Source organism: Aquarana catesbeiana, linkage group LG07, assembly GCF_042186555.1.
Source record: "Aquarana catesbeiana isolate 2022-GZ linkage group LG07, ASM4218655v1, whole genome shotgun sequence".
NCBI lineage: Eukaryota > Metazoa > Chordata > Amphibia > Anura > Ranidae > Aquarana > Aquarana catesbeiana.
Genome location: NC_133330.1, coordinates 325,335,029 through 325,357,138, shown reverse-complemented (window position 1 = coordinate 325,357,138; position 22,110 = coordinate 325,335,029). Strand labels below are relative to the sequence as shown.

Genomic DNA, 22,110 nt, shown 5'->3' with positions numbered 1-22,110 from the left:
CACCTCTGTGTTTGGTATCATTATTCCCTTTTTGTAAGATTTTCTATTATTGCTGAAGTACGCAATAAAAAATAACTTTAAGATAAAATACAGTACCCAAAATGTATTTAAAAAAAAAATATCATGAAGTCCAAAAATTGATATAAACATAAAGTCCATAATAAGATGTGTGTATCTAAAGTGCCCCATGCTTAAAATTTCTTTAGTAAATGTCCTCCAGTGCGAAAAGTGCTTCTCAAGAAAAAGGGCCTCTTACCAAACAGGAATGATCTTGAATTACAGAGATCAAATGCGCTTTATCTCTCCACGAATGGCCGACGCTCTCACCATCAGACCCCCATGTAGCTCCTTGATCTCGTCAATGAAATATCATTATTATTATTATTATTATTATTATTATTATTATTATTATTATGCAGGATTTATATAGTGCCAACAGTTTGCACAGCGCTTTACAATAAAAAAGGGGGACAGTACAATTACAACACAGTTTAATGCAGAAGGACTAAGCGGACCCTGCTTGTGGAGATTACAATCTAAAGGTGAGGGGGAGGTGGTACAAAAGGTAAGGAGTACAGGGGATGATCTGAGGGAGGCGACTCAAGTACAGTTCTTAGGTGGAGGTGGAGTAGGCTTCCCTGAATAAGTGATTTTTCACGGATCGCCTAAAGGTGGACAGGGTAGGAGCTGACCGGACATACTGGGGCAGAGTTCTAGAGGATGGGAGAGGCTCTGGAGAAGTCCTGTAGGGGAGCATGGGAGGAGGTAACAAGGGAGCTAGAGAGCAGGAGGTCCTTGGAGGAGCGGAGGGGACGATTTGGGCGATATCTGCAGATGAGGTTGGTGATGTAGCTGGGGGCGATGTTGTGGATGGCCTTGTATGTTGTGGTTAGTATTTGAAACATGGCAATATGATCCCCACATGAGGAAAACACGCCTTGGCCACTGCTCAAAACAGCACTCACCAACAATCAAATGTGTAAAGCACAGACAGGGAGAAGCCTTATACTGTAGTAAGATAAAATCTTCTTTATTAAAAATTTTCTTTATTAAAAAAGCTTGTTTTGAAAGTTACCTGTTAAAGCAAATAAAAAACATATTATAGAAAGTACTCAACAGTGTTGCTTCAGTAAGTTATGTATCATGAGTCAAATAGACCACGTGTTTTTGTTCACAGAGTTTATTAAATGTGGTGGGAATTAGCCTTTAAGTTGTGTTAATCTTTGTTGATGTGTATTGCAGCCAGTGAAGGATCCTTTCCTGTGCGGTCCCGTGTTATATGAAGTGTTATACGAAATGTCTGAAGTATATACTGGCAACTCCACAAACTACACATTGCCTCTTCAGAATAGCGCTGCTACTGTCACCGTCCGAGCACGCAATGCTCTGGGTCATTCGAGTATGAACCGAAATTTGTTGCTGTCACAGAGGATGAGCACAGGTAAACCATAAAAGAAAAGGAAGTTGGTTAAAGGGAAACCATGGTCTATTGGCAATTTTTGTATGTACAGTGGGGAAAATAGAAGAAGGTGCTCCTGACGACAACTTGGTTATGTGTATAAAAGACACCTGTCCACAGAATCTCTTTCTTCCATTCAAACCTCACCATCATGGGCAAGACCAAAGAAATGTCAAAAGACGTCAGGGACAAGATTGTAGACCTGCACAAGGCTGGAATGGGCTACAAGACCATCAGCAAGAAGCTTGGTGAGAAGAAGACAACTGTTGGAGAGATTATTTGCAAATGGAAAAAAATGCAAAATCACCAATCGCCCTCGGTCTGGAGCTCCATGCAAGATTTCTCCCCATGGGGTAAGGATGATCATAAGAAAAGTAAGGGTTTAGCCCAAAACTACACAGGAGGAGCTTGTGAATGATCTCAAGGCAGTTGGGACCACAGTCACCAAACAAACCATTGGTAACACAATATGCCGCCATGGATTGAAATCCCGCAGCACCTGCAAGGCCCCCTCCTCAAGAAGGCATATGTACAGGCCCATCTGAAGTTTGCCAATGGACATCTAAATGATTCAGAGAAGGATTGGGAGAAAGTGCTGTGGTCAGATGAGACCAAAATTGAAAGGAATGGCTCAAGAAGCAGCACATTAAGGTCATGGAGTGGCCCAGCCAGTCTCCAGACCTTAATCCTATAGAACATTTATAGAGGGAGCTGAAACTTTGAGTTGCCAAGCATTAAGTGTTACTAAACCCAGTCATTGTTGGAAGAACAACAAGCAATGCAAAGTTGTTTTATACTATGTAATATATATATCTATATCTATAGATATAGATATAGATATATAGCTATATCTATATATATAGATATATATATTAATATACATTATACCTATTTATCCAGCAGGTGGCACTGCAGTGTTATAGTGCGTATTCTATGGTAATGTAATCAGAGGAAGTACCTTCCTTATTGTGTTATATGCACTTGTTTGTTATCCTGTTCCCATGCTGTAAGACGTCTTCTATAATCCTCCATAAAAGCAAAGCGTATTGCTGGATACAAGAAGCTTCCAGTGCATTTTTTCAATATTCTGCACAATGGGTTATGGGTCCAGAGCACCCAGGGGCCCAGCAGTCACTGGAAAGACTTCTACAGCGAGTCAGTGAGTACTGTTTACAAGCTACTGGCAACTGAAAGATGGTAACAGTTCGGATGTCAAGATTGCAATTGCAAAGCTGAACAATGCCAATTACCAGCTGTGGAAGTTTAAATTAGAAATGCTTCAGAACAAGGAGGACTTGTGGCAAGTGCTGAATACAGACAGACCCACAAATCGAGAGATGGAGCACTGGGACAGGAAGGATAAACAGGCAGAAGTGACTATAAGCTTACTAGTAGAAGATGACCAGCTATTTTTACTAAGAAAGCTACATAAGATGAGACTAGAAGAAAGCCAGCAAATGTGTAACACTACAGTATCTCACAAAAGTGAGTACACCCCTCACATTTTTGTAAATATTTTATTCTATCTTTTCATGTGACAACACTGAAGAAATTTCAGCTACAATGTAAAGTAGTGAGTGTACAGCTTGTATAACAGTGTACATTTGCTGTCCCCTCAAAATAATTCAACACACAGCCATTAATGTCTAAACAGCTGGCAACAATGCAGTGAAACAGTGAGTACACTCCTAAGTGAAAATGTCCACATTGGGCCCAATTAGCCATTTTCCCTCCACGGTTAGTGTTACAAGGTCTCAGGTGTGAATGGGGAGCAGGTGTGTAAAATTTGGTGTTATCGCTCTCACTCTCTCATACTGGTCACTGGAAGTTCAACATGGCACCTCATGGCAAAGAACTCTCTGAGGATCTGAAAAAAAGAATTGTTGCTCTACATAAAGATGGCCTAGGCTATAAGAAGATTGCCAAGACCCTGAAACTGAGCTGCAGCACAGTGGCCAAGACCATATAGCGGTATAACAAGACAGGTTCCACTCAGAACAGACCTCGCCATGGTCCACCAAAGAAGTTGAGTGCACGTGCTCAGCGTCATATCCAGAGGTTGTCTTTGGGAAATAGACGTTTGAGAGCTGCCAGCATTGCTGCAGAAGTTGAAGGGGTGGGGGGTCAGCCTGTCAGTGCTCAGACCATACGCCACACACTGCATCAAATTGGTCTGCATGGCTGTTGTCCCAGAAGGAAGCCTCTTCTAAAGATGATGCACAAGAAAGCCCACAAACAGTTTGCTGAAGATAACCAGACTAAGGACATGGATTACTGGAACCATGTCCTGTGGTCTGATGAGACCAAGATAATCTTATTTGATTCAGATGGTGACAAGCGTGTGTGGCGACAACCAGGTGAGGAGTACAAAGACAAGTGTGTCTTGTCTACAGTCAAGCATGGTGGTGGGAGTGTCATGGTCTGGGGCTGTATGAGTGCTGCCGGCACTGGGGAGCTACAGTTCATTGAGGGAACCATGAATGTCAACATGTACTGTGACATACTGAAGCAGAGCATGATCCCCTCCCTTCAGAGACTGGGCCGCAGGGCAGTATTCCAACATAACGACCCCAAACACACCTCCAAGACGACCACTGCCTTGCTAAAGAAGCTGAGGGTAAGGGTGATGGACTGGCCAAGCATGTCTCCAGACCTAAACCCTATTGAGCATCTGTGGGGCATCCTCAAATGGAAGGTGGAGGAGCGCAACTTTTTTCCCCACTGTATATGTAAAGCTCGGTTCACACTGCTGCAACTTGGGATCTGACTTGTGAGACCCCAAGTCGCATGACATGTGAAATGCCATGTTAGTCAATGAGAGCTGTCTTAATTAGCACTACTGAAGTCACTCTGACTTTAGAAAAGGTTTCTCAATGCAACTTATATCCAACATGTGCCCATAGACTTTAAGGAAAGTTGCCTCCCCTGCGATGTGGCCTCTACCTCGCTTCAAAGTCGCATAAAAGTAGTAGTCAAGTCACCAACAAATTGACAGGAAGTCAACCTGGCAAAGTCGCACCGTAAGTCACGCAACATTCAGGTCGCAGTAGTGTGAACCGAGCCTTAACCACTTGCTGACCAGCCGCCGTTATTATACTGCAGCAGGTTGGCACGGCTGTGCGAATCGCCGTAGGTCTACGTTGGCTGCTTTAAGAGCGATAGGGGGCGCGAGTACGCGCCCCCGGAGCCGATGCGCGTGGAGGACTGGGCTAGGGACAGTATGGAATTTGCCCCCCCCCCCTTTCCCAGGCCAGGACTCATAAGGTATATTGGGCTGGTGGCCCTTAGTGGAGATGCTTCATCAATCACAGCAAGATCCAGACTTAGTTGACACATGAGGAGCATTAGGTAGCTACCTTCTTCCAGCATTACCTTCCTTTAACATTCATTGAATGGATATAACAATCATCTGCATATTTAGTTTAAAAATCCATGGATTTTCTATATTGCCAGCACCACCTTGTGTCCATAATGTGTTTTTTTATCCTGACTAAGGTATTTAAAAATAAAAAATATTATAGCCACTAGGTGGCAATGAGGATATAGAAAGCACATATATTACAGAAAATGCAGCAATTTTTCTTCTAAAGCCCCGTACACACGATCGGACTTTCCGACGGGAAATGTTCGATGACAGGCCGTTGGCGGTAAATCCGACCGTGTGCACGCTCCATCGGACAATTGCTGTCGGATTTTCCGCGGACAAATGTTGGCTAACAGGTTTTAAAATTTTCCGCGGACAAATGTCTGTTGTCGGATTTTCCGAGCGTGTGTACACAAGTCAGTCGGACAAAAGTCCAAAGTACAAACACGCATGCTCGGAAGCAAGGACGAGCCAGAAGCAGTCAGTCATGTAAACTAGCGTTCGTAATGGAGAATTAACATTGGTGACGCGGCAAATTATGAAATCTGGAAATGCAGCGCAAAATTCTCTTCTTCTTTAATGGGATGATAATGAAGCTGCTTTGCTGGTGATACTGATGGAGTTATTGCAAACTAATTTTCAAAGGCTTTTTTTTTCTAGTGATATCAAGAATAATATTATTATGCTTTTTTTTTTTTATTTGGGCAAGTTACCACAACACCATTATCTGTAGTTTTTAAGATCAAAGATACAACTATGTTGGTGTTCTTTGTAAATTTTACATTGTATTTTTTTTTTAAATGTAACTGCCGACTCCCAAACTGTCATTTGAAGTAAAACACATAGCCAAGTATTATTCTACACAATTTTTTTTATTGTGCATTAAAAAAAGAAAACAAATAAAATTAGACATGATATCTGCCAATAGAACTTAACCAAAAAGTGCATTCTATGCATCCAAAAATATAGAAAATATACCAAATCAAACCAAAAAATAATAATAATCAAAGCAATAACTCCAAGGCCAATAATAAATAACACGTTATCTCCTCCGATTCCTCAACATGTCTGGTTGACGAACGGCCGTTCAGAAACTAACTGAAAAGCATGAAATGAAAAGCGCGAAAAGAAAAACGTGAATCAACACTCACCAAACTTCTACTAACACGAAATTAGCAGAAGGAGCCAAAAGGGTGGCGCTAAAGAGCTGAAAAACCATGTAGTACGTCACTACGTTCGTAATTGTTGGCCAACATTTGTGTGACCGTGTGTATGCAAGACAAGTTTGGGCCAACGCCCTTCGGACAAAATTCCACGGTTTTGTTGGCGAACAATCCGATCGCCTGTACAAGGCTTAAATGTGCAGATGCTTGTCACATCCACATAATGAATATTTTATACATAGACCACATAGAGTTGAATCTGGTTGGTTTCCATGATGTGGCACAAAATGCCTAAGAGGGGTGCCCTTTGTGTAGGTGCTCATGTACCTGAGCCTGAGAAAGTGATAAAAAATGTTCCAAAGCTGTAAACGCAACCAACCTTAGCATTAAGCAAAGAGCAAAAAAAAAAAAAAAAAGAAACACATTTGTTTTAACAGTCTCTTTCACTGTCCAAAATTAACAAAAAAATGTTTTGGCTTAAAAAAATACACTTTAACTAGTTCACAGATCAACCAACTTTCAACGAGTTGTGTGTTTTGTCTTTTAAGTGCAGGCAGTGGAATCTCTGGAGGTGCACCCACTAAACAAAAGTGTGGTTGCAGTGTGGAGTTTGCTCCCGGTGGAGTACGAAGTCCTCGAGTTTGTCCTGGAATGGAAGAACCTCCGCGATAAATCCCATGTGCGCTGGGAATATATTCCCCCCAATGTCAGCAGATACTACATTAAAGGTACGGGAAATAGAGAACACAGTGCGATGGAAATCTCTAAGACAGAGATCTCCAAACTGTGACTCTGAGACCGGATGGGGCCCCTTGCTTGCCTTTATCTGCCCCCTGGGGCACTATTACATCCACTGATACCAACAATGGGGCACTTTTCCTCCTTCTGACACCAACAAAGGGGCTTAATTCCTCCCACTGACACTGATGGGGCACTATTCCTCCCAATGACACCAACAACAGGACACTATTTCTCACAATTACACCAACAATGGGGTACAATTGCTTCCACTGACAACAGCGATGGGCACTATTCCTCCCAATGACACCAATGATCAGGCACTATTCCTCCCAATGACACCAACAATGGGACACTATTTCTTCCACTGACACCAATGATCAGGCACTATTCCTCCCAATGACACCAATGATCAGGCACTATTCATCCCAATGACACCAATGATCAGGCACTATTCCTCCCAATGACACCAATGATGGGGCACTATTCCTCCCAATGACACCAATGATCAGGCACTATTCCTCCCAATGACACCAACAATGGGACACTATTTCTTCCACTGACACCAATGATCAGGCACTATTCCCCCCACTGCCACCAACGGTGGGGCACTTTTCCTCCTTCTGACATCAACAAAGAGGCTTAATTCCTCCCACTGACACTGATGGGGTACTATTCCTCCCAATGACACCAACAAGGGGACACTATTTCTCCCAATAACACCAACAATGGGGTACAATTGCTTCCACTGACAACAGCGATGGGACACTATTCCTTCCACTGACACCAACTATGGGGCACTTTTCCTCCTTCTGACACCAACTAAGGGGCATAATTCCTCCCACTGACACTGACAGGGCACTATTCCTCCCAATAACACCAACAATGGGGCACTATTTCTCTCAATAACAACAACAATGGGGTGCAATCTCCTCCACTGACACCAACGATGGGATACTGTTCCTCCCAATGACACTAATGATGGGGCACTATTCCTCCCGCTGACACCAAGGATGGGGCACAATTCCTTCCACTGACACCAACAATGGGGTACTTTTCCTCCTTCTGACACTAACTAAGGGGCATAATTCCTCCCTCTGACACTTATGGGGCACTATTCCTCCCACTGACACCAAAAATGGGACACTATTTCTCCCAATAACACAAAGGATTGGGCACAATTCATTCCACTGACACCAACGATGGGGCACTTTTCTTCCTTCTGACACCAACAAAGGGGCAGAATTCCTCCCACTGACACTGATGGTGCACTATTCCTCCCAATCACACCAACAATGGGGTACAATTCCTTCCACTGACAACAATGATGGGACACTATTGCTTCCAATGATGAGACATTGTTTACTCCCACTAACACTAGGACATTTTCTATTGCCACTGGCCACAGTCCGGCCCCCCTAAAGTCTGAAGGACAGTAAACTGGCCCTTTGTTGAGAAAGTTTGGAGACCCCTGCGCTAAGACAAATTCTGTTTCATTTTTCCTCTTTTGCTGAGGATCCCTGAATGACACCATCCCTCACTTTATTTTACAGACCATTTTTTCACCATTGAAAAATACCAGTTCAGCCTGACTCCGGTGTTTCTGGAAGGTGTCGGAAGCCCAAAAATCACCTATGAATTTTCTAAAGGTAAATGCTCAAAATTAAAACTGAACTCTATACAGATGTAGAAAACACACACTAATTATTACTACCCCATTAAATGTATTAATTAAATGCAAGCAGAGTAAGTAAAGTACCTGACTGTGACCCGGTATTAGCTTCTTGCAGTCCCTGCACAACAAGGTTGGAGTATAAGATGAGGAAGCAACAGAAGGAGCCAATCAGTTAATGTGCTGACAAGAAGCATGCTGATAGGAGGAGAAAGCGGAGTGACAGAGAGATGAGCTCATCGCTGTGCTGCTTCTTTTTTCACTGTCCAGTCACTGGCTGGGGGCAGTTGCAGGATGACCTGGGCTCAGAGGAAGTTGGTTGAATGATTATAAGACCAGAAACATTTAGGGACAGAAAAAAAGTATTGCAGGGGAAATGTATGGATTGAAGCTGAATATGACAGAAAAAGCTAATCTTGTTTTTTTTTGTTTTATCTTTTATCTTTTTGGTTTTATCTTTTAATAGGCTACTTTTTATTTTGTGGCTTGAAATTTGCTTTAAAGTGATACTAAACACACACTGTGTAATTTACATTGTCCTTTCTATTTCTTTATATGGATGATAGCACTGTCATTATTTTAATTAAAAAAAAGTACCTTTTTCCTAATTGTTATACACAGCTGTCACATGACCCAGCTCTCTCCCAGCCTGTCTGCAGTGTAACAAACAGGAGAAGCACAGAGGCCGCCATTCCTGACCTCCATCTGAAAAATGCTAGCTGCTTGGCTGCCCCTATGTTTAGTGCCATCATTGAGTAAACATGTAGATAAGGAAGTCAGGGAGAAGTCAGTGACTCTACTACTAAAGTGATTGGCTCATAAACGACACAGCCAGCCAAATAGCATTTTAAGAGTTTGTTCTAATTAACTGATAATACTTTGCAGCCTCCAAATGCATTGAGTACAGGAAACAAATTCACTGGTGAAATTCATTCCTTGGCAATGAAGGAGAGGGAACGCCAGTTCACAGTTACTGCAATATAAACTTATTGTCATGATGTTTTTGCTTTTTTTTTTTTTTTTGTCTAAATATATTTACTTTTTTATTTGCAGAGGATCCCAATGAGATGCAGAATAATGGAGGTGTATATATTATATTACCTGTGATAACGGCCACGTCCTTTCTGCTAGTGATAACTCTGGCAATATCGCATCAAAGGTAAATGTCATCTTTTATCATCGGAGATAAAAAGAGAGTTTAAAGCAAAACTCAGACCAACGGGAAAAATTTAATTATCTGAAATATTATTACTATTAATAATAATCAATAGTATATACGAGCCCAGGGGTGGCTGGTGCTCCATTTTTTTTGGGGGGGGGGGGTGGCACACAGAACACCTGCAACCCCCCCACCCCCCAGTCGGCCGGTTGGTCGGTCAATCAGTCAAACCCCCCCATCGCTCGCTCATCAGTCCACCAGCCCCGCACTTACCCCATCTAGGTCGCGGGCAGCGCTTCCTTCTTGGTGGATTCACCCTGCATCTCCTCCTCCTCAGCTTCATGGCAGCTTCACCCTGCGTCTCCTCCTCAGCTTCATGGCAGCTTCACCCTGCGTCTCCTCCTCAGCTTCATGGCAGCTTCACCCTGCGTCTCCTCCTCAGCTTCATGGCAGCTTCACCCTGCGTCTCCTCCTCAGCTTCATGGCAGCTTCACCCTGAGTCTCCTCCTCCTCGGCTTCATGGCAGCTTCACCCTGAGTCTCCTCCTCCTCGGCTTCATGGCAGCTTCACCCTGAGTCTCCTCCTCCTCGGCTTCATGGCAGCTTCACCCTGAGTCTCCTCCTCCTCGGCTTCATGGCAGCTTCACCCTGAGTCTCCTCCTCCTCGGCTTCATGGCAGCTTCACCCTGAGTCTCCTCCTCCTCGGCTTCATGGCAGCTTCACCCTGCGTCTCCTCCTCCTCGGCTTCATGGCAGCTTCACCCTGCGTCTCCTCCTCCTCGGCTTCATGGCAGCTTCACCCTGAGTCTCCTCCTCCTCAGCTTCATGGCAGCTTCACCCTGAGTCTCCACCTCCTCGGCTTCATGGCAGCTTCACCCTGAGTCTCCTTCTCCTCGGCTTCATGGCAGCTTCACCCTGCGTCTCCTCCTCCTCGGCGGCCAATACTAACACTTCTCCTCTCGGCCAATCGGGTCTTAAGGCCGGCTTCCTGATTGGCCGGGAGGAGAATCAGGAAGACAATAGCTAATATTAATTTGCCATGGTCACACAACTGGGTGGGCTCAGGGCGCAGTGCTCTGCTCCCCGGGCCCACCCTTTTTTGAAGCAAATTAGAGCCTCAGGCTCTAATCGTGCTTAAAAAGAAAAAAAAAACCTCATTGAAATCCATGTGTCCGGCGCCCTGCATGTAGATTAGGGGCTGGGTGCATGCATTAGGGAGGCGGCACCCCTGCGCCCTCTATGGACGGGCTTCCACTGTGCGTGCCCCATGATTCAGGTGAGTTTTACGGGGTGTATGCTGTTTCATAGATGTATTTCGGGGTGCCCATGATATTTAATGTAAAACGTGTATGTTGTTGAAGACATGATAGTGAAAAGATCTGGAAACGTATCCTTTGAGAAAGATGTAACTTACACAGTGAGTTGGGGCTGTTCACATAAAAGTCAACATAAAAGAAAAGCAAATACTCCTGCGCTTGAGTTGCTGAGCGGCTGATTGAAAACGCGTGTCTCCACTGGTTCAGCCACCACATCGGCTGTGGCGCCACTCACAACATGTCAGGGAAACCCAAGTAGAACGCTAAAGAGAAAAGGAACAGAGGGCGCACCAGCCTAGCGCATTACCTTAGCGACAATTTATTATTTGAAAATGTATAAAATATACTCACAAGTTAAATGAATACGTAAAGCAAAATATAAAGTCCGTCAGATTCTCCACCCAGCATGTTCCGCTGGCCAGTATCAGTTGTGGAATGAAAAATCCAAACAAAGCTGATGTGTTTCAGGGGGTGTCCCCTCTTCTTCAGAGCTGAATTTGGAGTGCATGAAGCTGATCTTTATAAAATAAGTATGATCCAAAAAGTCCCATGCAAGCCCTAATTTAAGCCCCTCCCTTCAATGGGCGGGAGAAGGAAATCAAGACATATGGGTAGATAAATACACACGTGAGTGAATCTCTTCCAAGAAGCACCATGCATCACAAAACATTGTAAACGTTTCCTCTTACGGATGGCTGAAACGATTGTTGGTATCAGTAATAACTTATCTGAGAGGTAGAAATTGCTCATTGCTCAAAGATCCCTTAGCAGCCTCTGGAGAAACCCTAGGGTATCCCCAGAACCCTGGCTGAGAATGGTTGGTCTCCAAACTGTGGCCCGGGGGCCAGATGCGGCTCTTTGATTGCCTTTATCCGGCCCCAGAGGCACTATTCTTCCCACTGATATGAGACAATATTCTGCCATCTGACCCCAATAAAGGGGCACCATTTCTCCCACTGACACCAATAATGGAGCACTATTTTCCCCTATCATACCAACTATGGGGCACTATTCCTCTCCCTAACATCAAAGATGGGGCACTGTTTACTCCCACTGATGCAAGGAAAATGTCCACTCCTGCTGGCCAAAGTCTGAAGGACAATAAAGCGACCCTTTGTTTAATAAGTTTGGAGACCCCTGATCTAAATGATGCTATGTGATATTTGCCTAGAGCAGCTACTCTATTGTTGATATCTCTTAGGAGCTTTACCCAATATTTTTCACCCCAGGTGTCTTTTTTTTTTGTTTTTTTAGAAAAAATCACAGAGGAACTGTCCCTCAAATTCCAGCCTATAACCATATCCCCATATTATCAAATGACATTTAATTATGTTCTATCTTGTTTATTTCAGAATGAAGAGGTTGTTCTGGAAGGATGTACCAAACCCCAAATACTGCTCATGGGCCCAGGGTGTCAACTTTGAAAAGGTGAGCTCATCCCAGAAAAACACCTGAATCCTTTTCTTTCATATTAGTGTTGACTAACACTAGATCCACGTCTTTTTTGTCTGTGTTTTCATGCATTTTACATGTATTATCAGCATAACTGGGAATCAACTGGATCTTGCCTGGCAGTATCAGATTTTTGATTTGGTTACTAACCCTAAACAGTGTTAGCCCTGACTGCTGCACTCTGTGTGTTACACCCTCCTGACCCCTGCACTCTGTGCATTATACACTCCTGACCTCTGCACTCTGTGCATTACACACTCCTGACCCCAACATTCTGTGCATTACACACTCCTGACCCTTGTACTCTGTGCATTACACACTCCTGACCCTTGTACTCTGTGCATTACACACTCCTGACCCCAACACTCTGTGCATTACACACTTCTGACCCCAGCACTTTGTGCATTACACACACCTGACCCCTGCAGTCAGTGCACAGTGCATTACACCCTACTCACCCCTGCACTCTGTGCATTACACACTTCTGACCCCAGCACTTTGTGTGTTACACATGTTTGACCCCTGCAGTCAGTGTATTACACCCTCCTGACCGCTGAACTCTGTGCATTACATGCGTCTGAACCCTGCGCTCTGTGCATGACACATTCCTGACCCCAACACTCTGTGCATTACACCTTTTTGACCCCAGCACTTCAAGCATAAAACACGCCTGACCCCTGCAGCCAGTGCATTACACATTCCTGACCCCTGCACTCTGTGCATTACATGCGTCTGACACCTGCGCTCTGTGCATGACACACTCCTGACCCCAACACTCTGTGCATTAAATACTCCTGACCCCAACACTCTGTGCATTAAATACTCCTGACCCCAACACTCTGTGCATTACACCTTTTTGACCCCAGCACTTTGTGCATAAAACATGCCTGACCCCTGCAGTCAGTGCATTACACACCCCTGACCCCTGCAGTCAGTGCATTACATACTCCTGACCCCTGCACTCTGTGCATTACACCTTTTTGACCCCAGCACTTCAAGCATAAAATACGCCTGACCCCTGCAGTCAGTGCATTACACATTCCTGACCCCTGCACTCCATGCATTACATGCATCTGACCCCAACACTTCAAGCATAAAACACGCCTGACCCCTGCAGCCAGTGCATTACACATTCCTGACTCCTGCACTCTGTGCATTACATGCGTCTGACACCTGCGCTCTGTGCATGACACACTCCTGACCCCAACACTCTGTGCATTAAATACTCCTGACCCCAACACTCTGTGCATTACACCTTTTTGACCCCAGCACGTTGTGCATAAAACATGCCTGACCCCTGCAGTCAGTGCATTACACACTCCTGACCCCTGCAGTCAGTGCATTATACACTCCTGACCCCTGCACTCTGTGCATTACATGTGTCTGACCCCTGTGCTCTGTGCATTACACACTCCAGACCGTGCACTGAATTATGTACTTTTAGGGTCAATTAGTACTCTTGACCCAGAGCAGAGTAGGCTCAGTTTTTTTTTAACTTTACCTTTTCACTCCCCTCCCACTGTTAGTGAAATATGATCACATCCACTATTTCTCACAGCATGCATAACACACCACTGTTAGCCCCACCGCCTACTCTGCCATCTGACCCAGCTCAATGCTCATCCCCACTGATTTTCAGTTTCTATCAGCTTATCAGCAATTATGCGCTGCTATTGTCATCAATATGCTCTATGACATGTATCAGTGCTTCAAAAATGAACAATGCACATCAACCCATCACTCAGATGAGAGTGAGAGAGGGGGGTGGATTGGGGTTGCACACTGTGTATAGCACACCCCTAATTCCTGCACTCTGTACACAGTACACTCCTGAACCCTGCACTCTGTACGTAGCATACTCCTGAACCCTGCACTCTGTAGGTAGCACACCCCTGAACCCTGCACACTGTAGGTATCGCACTCCCGAACCCTGCACTCTGTAGGTAGCGCACTCCCGAACCCTGCACTCTGTAGGTAGCGCACTCCCGAACCCTGCACTCTGTAGGTAGAGCACTCCTGAACCCCTGCACTCTGTAGGTAGCACACTCCTGAACCCTGTACTCTGTAGGTATCGCACTCCCTAACCCTGCACTCTGTACATAGCACACTCCTGAACCCTGCACTCTGTACGTAGCGCGCTCCTAAATCCAGCACTCTGTATGTAGTGCACTCCTAAACCCTGCACTCTGTACGTAGCGCGCTCCTAAATCCAGCACTCTGTACACAGTGCACCCCTGAACCCTGCACTCTGTACGTAGCACACTCCTAAATCCAGCACTCTGTACACAGTGCACCCCTGAACGCTGCACTTTGTATGTAACGCACTCCTGAACTCTGCACTCTGTATGTATCGCACTCCTAAGTTTTTAGAATGAGCCCTCTGAGTATACTCAGCAGAGACGTTTGTTAGAATTAGATCAAGCTGCAAACGCAGGCATTCCAGCTCAAATCCGCACTGCTTTTCTCTAATCTCGTTGTATCGCAGCATGTAAAGAACAGCTATCATTTCACGGTATTAGGAGCCTTACTAAAAATAAGTGATTGTTTTTTTTTGTTTTGTCCAGCCAGATACACTAGAAAACCTTTTTACCAAGCACCGTGACCACCTGGCGCACAGTTTCCCCTTAATCCTCGAACCAGAAACCATTTTTGAAAATCTCAATATTGTGAAAGCCTGGGAGAAAGAAACAGACGACGTCTCGTTAATCGGGAAGCTGACGGACGACCGTGACTCCGCGTGCACCACCAGCCACTTCAGCAGCAGTTGCAGCTACGCGGATAACCACGAGACCGCCATGTACGGGGGGAGCCCCTGCCAATCCAGCATCAAGTATGCAACAATCTTAAGTAACCCCCAACAAAGCAAGCCAGGTATAAACGAGAGGAAACTGAGCGTCAGCTCCTGCGACGGGTGTTTTTTGAGGGCCAATTCAGCCGCTATCAGGGATCTGGACAACGACAACCCAACCTTTTTGATCATGGCGGGTTTACAGGCAAAACAGCCCAGCAAAATGTCTTCTAATTCCACCGTGTCTTCCGAGGGGTTTTCGGAGCCGTCTGAGCAAAGTTTCGAAGGCGACAGTCCAGAGAAGAATCTCTTCTACGTGGGACTCGGGTCTGTCCAAAATGACGACGAGGTCAGCAACTACTACTCGGAAAATCCTTTAATGTCCTATCACATCCAGGAAAATGTCTCCTATGGAACGATAAACTTCAGCCACAACGAATCTTCAGAATTTATCAACATGGACTATAGCCAGCGAGATCTCGTGAAGAAGTCGCTACGGCCCTACATTCCTCAATTTCAGAAACAATCCGCAAATTCAGCGGGAATGGTGGACATATGCACATGATGCAGTTTAGGTCACCGCGCTCTTTTTTTGTTACGCCAGCGAAGCAGCTGAGGCCGGCCGAAAAAGGATATCATGGATGACGAAAATAGCGCTCCATGGGAACGGCCAATGGTTTGCCGCTTGGGGACTTGTTTATTCGGAAATTTGATAAGTATGAACATTTGAACATGCAAAGATAATTAGCATGTTTGGAGCATTTTGCTCTGCAGAAATAAGCTTTCTCAAAATGTGAAAAGGAAAATGGTTTCCAGTAGTGAAAAATGTTTAAACTGGAATTGGTGAACTATTTTTCTTTATATTTTTAAAAAGATTTAAAATTACCTGTTAAAGTCAACTTTTTTTTATTTTTAAGAAAGGCCTCAGTGCCAAACTTCATTTTTAGGAAGAGACTTGTGGGGGTGATCTGTTAGTACAATCATATTCCTTGTGTCAGTGTCAAATTTTAAAGCATCCTTCAACCCACTTAGTCTAAGCCCAGGTTATCCTGAACCTGCCCCCAGCCTGTGATTGGACAGTGAAAGAAAAAGCAGCACAATGAAGAGTTCTCCTCTCTGTCACTCTGCACTTTCCTCCTATCGGCATGGTTTTTGTCAGCACATGAGCTGGTTGTCTCCTTGTGCTGCTTATTTCTCTACCAGACTGAGCTATGCTGTACAAGGACAGGGACTGCAGGGCTGATACTAGGTCAAATTAAGTTACTAAAGTCGCGTACACACGAGTGGAATGTCCGACAGGAAAAGTCAGACGGAAGCTTTTCATCTATTTTCATCTATCGTCTATTCCGATTGTGTGTATGCCTCATTTGACTTTTTTTTTTTTTTAAATTCTGACGGACCTAGAAATAGAACATGTTCTAAATATTTCCGACGGAACCAATTCCTATCGGGAAAACCGATCGTCTGTATGCTGTTCGGACGGACCAAAAACGACGCATGCTCTGAAGCAAGCACGAGACGGAAGCTACTGGCTACTGCCTATTGAACTTCCTTTTTCTAGTCCTGTCGTACGTGTTGTACGTCACCGCGTTCAGGACGGTCGGATTTTGGTGTGACCGTGTGTAGGTAAGACCGCTTGGGTGGAATTTCGTCAGAGTTCCGTCGGAGAAACCTTCAGAGTTTATTCTGACGGCAAAACCGGTCATGTGTACGCGGCATTAGACTTCTTTTGAAAATATACATTAATGATACAGATGCATTCATTTGTGTACAAAAAAATGTAAGTTCCCCTTGTCACAAGGAAAAGTTTCCTTGTACCCATTAAATGGGTTAGCTAAGTTCACAAGCCATGTCAGACTGCCGATTCTTCTTCTGGGGGAACCTCGCCAGTGGGAGACGCTCCATAATGGGATTGGTGTATTCCCCAATGGAAGTCTTCACCTTGCAACACAAACCTGAGACAGAGCTACACCTCACTAAGGAGGCCATAAGTGGGAGAAGTGGCCAGGGACAGAACCGTGAGTCTGACACCGGCCGTCTGGTGTACTTTTAAGTATTATTTGCACTTTAACAGAACACAGATGTCACTTAAAGGTGAACTCCAGGATGTAGAAAGTCCTCTGCCTTTGCAGTGGAGCCCCTCGTATTGCAAGAGTGAACTACTCCTTTAGTCTTGGATTGCAGGGATAAGGTGTATTACTTACCCAATCCCTCATTCTGGCCAGCTTCAGCGCTGCCCTTAGGCGCTGGGCTGTGGGCGGTCCTTCTCCACCATCACGTACTGTACATAACGTACCAGGTCACTGACTGCCTGGCACCCAGCCTGGGTGCCTCCGTCAAGGTACAGCTCCCCCCACTCTGGAACCAGGACCCAGTATTATAGCTGAATATTGCACCCAAGAACTAGACGACACTAGCTTAGGTGCAAACTTGAACTGACTTTATTGTAAACTCGCACAGAATATATACCACACAAAATCAGATAAGAGCTTGATCACGTTATCCTAAACAATGCAAACTTTAAACAGTAATATCATCAGTACATCTAACAGTACATCTAATGAACAGCTAACATAAACATAAACAGTAAGCCAACTAACAACTAGTCACCTAGACAAGCCTAGGTGACTCCGGTAAGAATAAAAATATCCATACCTGGAATTCTTTATTAAATGCTTCCGGACCGCCCCAAGTACATTTAGGCGGCCCCGCTGCACAAAATCACGTATCTGTACATGATTTTCTGCACGCGGTTTAGAAGGTGCGGCCGCTCCCGCTCCGATTGGACACAGCGGGAGCCAATCAGTTAGTCCAGCAGGCCGCGATGGCCGCCGCCACCCGCCGATCGTTCACAGGAGAGACTGATCAGCCGTCTGCCTGTGTAAACAAGGCAAACGGCGGATCTGTCAGGAAGGGAAGGAGAGATCTTGTGATTCAGCTAAGCTGAATCACGGAACGCTTTTTCCTTCAGTGTGACGCTGCCCCACACAGTTATTAAGCACCTCCCTATGGAACATTTAACCCTTTGATTGCCCCCTGGTGTTAACCCCTTCCCTGCCAGTGTCATTTATACAATAATCAGTGCATTTTTATAGCAGTAATCACTGTATTGGTGTCACTGGTGCCCAAAAAGTGTCACTCGGTGTCAGATCTGTCCACTGCAATGTGGCAGTCCCGCTAAAAATTGCAGATCGCCGCCATTACCAGTAAAAAAAAAAAATAAAATTTTTAAATAAAAGTCCCCAAATCTATCCCATAGTTTGTAGACGCTATAACTTTTTTGTGCAAACCAATCAATGTACGCTTATTGGGATTTTTTTTTTTACCAAAAATATGTAGAAAAATACATATTGGCCTGAATTGATTAATTTGTTTTTGTACATTTTTGATTTTTGGATATGTATTACAGCAGAAAGTAAAAAATATTGTTTTTTTTTTTTTCAAAATTGTCAGTTAAAGTGACGCAGTGCCGTTTCGCAAAAAAGGGCCTGGTCATTAAGGGGGGTAAACCTTCCGGGGCTGAAGTGGTTAAAAAAAAAATTGTAATTCTGTGAAAGGGGTTCAGGGGCAGCAATATTAAGAACAACTGGGTGAAGGTCTTCTTTAAAGTCTATCTAACCCCCCCCCCCCCCTGAAACAGTGTAATAATTTAACAAATGTGTGGAGTTAAAAATGAGAATGATCCGACTGTCTGACTACTCAGTGATGCAAAGGATAGTATGCAGAGTACAGTGACCTGTATCACCATGGATCAGTGAAGAGATCATTTCTGATTGGCCGCGATGGATTACCACGCTTCTTCACGGCACTTCTCGCTGTCTTTATAGTACGTAAATGATAATTCTTTAACCTGTTTTCATGGAGACAGAACCTGGAGCTCATATCAAGACTATATTGCATAATATATACTGTGAATCTATTTTTGTATATGTGTAATAAACACGATGTTGATATAGACATTCCTTATATTTTTGTGACATGATAGTTGTAAATATAAATATTTCATCAACAATATTGTCAGACTCTTTTTTTTTCTGTGTATAAACAAAGCATTTTTTTTTCTTTATCAACAGAACTGGCCTCCTAATGTAGAACTAGTTAACACCAAAGCGCAGTGCGGGAACGGTGCATTTAGGGCATGTTCCCCCATAGCTTCCAACTGTCCTTGATTTCAAGGGGACTGTCCCTAATTTGTCACTCTTTCCTCCTCATTTGTCCCTCAATTTGCTCTGATCTATGCTGGGGGTTATGTACTAAAGAGAAATCCAATTTGCACTGCAAGTGCACTTGGAAGTGCAGTCGCTGTAGATACGAGGGGGACATGCAAGGAAAATAAAAAACAACATTTTAGCTTGCACATGATTGAATGATAAAATCAGCAGAGCTTCCCCTCATTTCAGACCTACCCCTTAGATTTAGAGCGATTGCACTTCCAAGTGCACTTGCAGTGCAAAGTGGATTTGCCTTTCGTAAATAACCCCCAGTATCTCACAAAAGTGAGTACACCCCTCACATTTTTGTAAATATTTTATTATATCTTTTTATGTGACAACACTGAAGAAATGACACTTGGCTACAATGTAAAGTAGTGAGTGTACAGCTTGTATAACAGTGTAAATTTGCTGCCCCCGAAGGGAGGGGATCACGCTCTGCTTCAGTATGTCACAGTACATGTTGGCATTCATGGTTCCCTCAATGATCTGTAGCTCCCCAGTGCCGGCAGCACTCATGCAACCCCAGGCCATGACACTCCCACCACCATGCTTGACTGTAGACAAGACACACTTGTCTTTGTACTCCTCACCTGGTTGCCCCCACACACGCTTGTCACCATCTGAACCAAATACATTTATCTTGGTCTCATCAGACCACAGGACTTGGTTCCAGTAATCCATGTCCTTAGTCTGCTTGTCTTCAGCAAACTGTTTGCGGACTTTCTTGTGCATCATCTTTAGAAGAGGCTTCCTTCTGGGACGACAGACATGCGGACCAATTTGATGCAGTGTGCGGCGTATGGTCTGAGCACTGACAGGCTGACCCCCCACCCCTTCAACCTCTGCAGCAATACTGGCAGCACTCATACATCTATTTCCTAAAGACAACCTCTGGATATGACGCTGAGCACGTGACCTCAACTTCTTTGGTCGACCATGGCGAGGCCTGTTCTGAGTGGAACCTGTCATGTTATACCGCTGTATGGTCTTGGCCACCGTGCTGCAGCTCAGTTTCAGGGTCTTCTCAATCTTCTTATAGCCTAGGCCATCTTTATGTAGAGCAACAATTCTTTTTTTACGATCCTCAGAGAGTTCTTTGCCATGAGGTGCCATGTTTAACTTCCAGTGACCAGTATGAGAGAGTGAGAGCGATAACACCAAATTTAACACACCTGCTCCCCATTCACACCTGAGACCTTGTAATACTAATGAGTCACATGACACCGGGGAGAGAAAATGGCTAATTGGGCCCAATTTGGACATTTTCACTTAGGGGTGTACTCACTTTTGTTGCCAGCGGTTTAGACATTAATGGCTGTGTGTTGAGTTATTTTGAGGGGACAGCAAATTTACACTGTTATACAAGCTGTACACTCACTACTTTACATTGTAGCAAAGTGTCATTTCTTCAGTGTTGTCACATGAAAAGATAGAAGAAAATATTTACAAAAATGTGAGGGGTGTACTCACTTTTGTGAGATACTGTAGCTGTATATAAAATGCACTATTTACAGTGCCTTGAAAAAGTATTCATACCCCTTGAAATTTTCCACATTTTGTCATGTTACAACCACATTTTTTTTACAAATAAATATGTGAAAAGTGTAGCCCCCTTTACTCTGATACCCCTAACTAAAATCTAGCGGAACCAATTGCCTTCAGAAGTCACCTAATCAGTAAATAGAGTCCACCTGTGTGTAATTTAATCTCATTATAAATACAGCTGTTCTGTGAAGCCCTCAGAGGTTTGTTAGAGAACATTAGTGAACAAACAGCATCATAAGGGCCAAGGAACACACCAGACAGGTCAGGGATACAGTTGTGGAGAAGTTTAAAGCCGGGTTAGGTTATAAAAAAATATCCCAGCAACATCTCACGGAGAACTGTTCAATCCATCATCTGAAAATGGAAAGAGTATAGCACAACTGCGAACCTACCAAGACATGGCCGTCCACCTAAACTGACAGGCCGGGCAAGAAGAGCATTAATCAGTGAAGCAGCCAAGAAGCCAGGGCCGTCTTTAAGGTGGGCAGCTGCCCCGAACCCAGTCATTGTTGTGGGGCCCAAAGCAGCTGCCCCTTGAGCCTGGGGTTGCCAACAGTATATTTAGCACTAGTAAACACGTCTGTCAAAAGACACAGGCAGTGTTGGGCAGGCGCAGAGGAAGGAGCAGTCGGTCACATTTGCCGATACTGCCACTGGGGCCGTCAGCTCCCTCTCACCACCCCTAGCCCCACTGTGACAGTTCTGTTCCCTTCTCCACAGAGAAAGCACTTATTCTGCCCTGTGCCCACACTGACATGCCGGACTGGCACCTGCCTGCTGTGGAGGAGGAGGGGAGACCCAGACCAAGCTCAACTTAGCTCAGGTGAGACCCACATACAGGGAACACACCAGGGGGGCACCTTAACCCCTACACTGCCAGGAGGGGAGCACAGTGTTCCTGCACTACTGTCACTGCACTCTGCACTGATTTACTATCCCAGGAGCTTTCCATTTTAATGTCACGCTACAATAGGAGGGGCCCCTGGACTGGAGGTAGCAGTCTCTCCATGGAGGGGCCCCTAGACTGGAGGTAGCAGTCCCTCTATGGAGAGGCCCCTGGACTGGAGGTAGCAGTCTCTCTATGGAGGGCCTCCATAGAAAGACTGTTACCTCCAGTCCAGCCCCCCCCCCCCATAAAGAAAGTGCTACCTCCAGTCCAGGGGCCCCTCCATAGAGAAGCTGCTACCTCCAGTCCAGGGGCCCCTCCATAGAGAGACTACTACCTTCAGTCCAGGGGCCCCT

General features: G+C 44.8%; 1 protein-coding gene across 3 annotated transcripts in view; it reads left to right on the top strand.

The window, feature by feature from the left end:
• Nucleotides 1-19,121, top strand: part of LEPR (leptin receptor) — a 132,216-nt gene extending 113,095 nt beyond the window's left edge. For 2 of the 3 annotated variants that reach the window (XM_073593793.1, XM_073593792.1), the window contains 6 exons: nucleotides 1,243-1,441; nucleotides 6,535-6,714; nucleotides 8,278-8,373; nucleotides 9,450-9,555; nucleotides 12,222-12,297; nucleotides 14,886-19,121. In XM_073593793.1, coding sequence (XP_073449894.1) covers nucleotides 1,243-1,441; nucleotides 6,535-6,714; nucleotides 8,278-8,373; nucleotides 9,450-9,555; nucleotides 12,222-12,297; nucleotides 14,886-15,674 — 1,446 coding nt within the window. In that variant the 3' untranslated portion in view covers nucleotides 15,675-19,121. The remainder of the gene's footprint in view (nucleotides 1-1,242; nucleotides 1,442-6,534; nucleotides 6,715-8,277; nucleotides 8,374-9,449; nucleotides 9,556-12,221; nucleotides 12,298-14,885) is intronic. The other variant, XM_073593794.1, reaches the window with a different exon arrangement.
• Nucleotides 19,122-22,110: the final 2,989 nt, after the last annotated feature.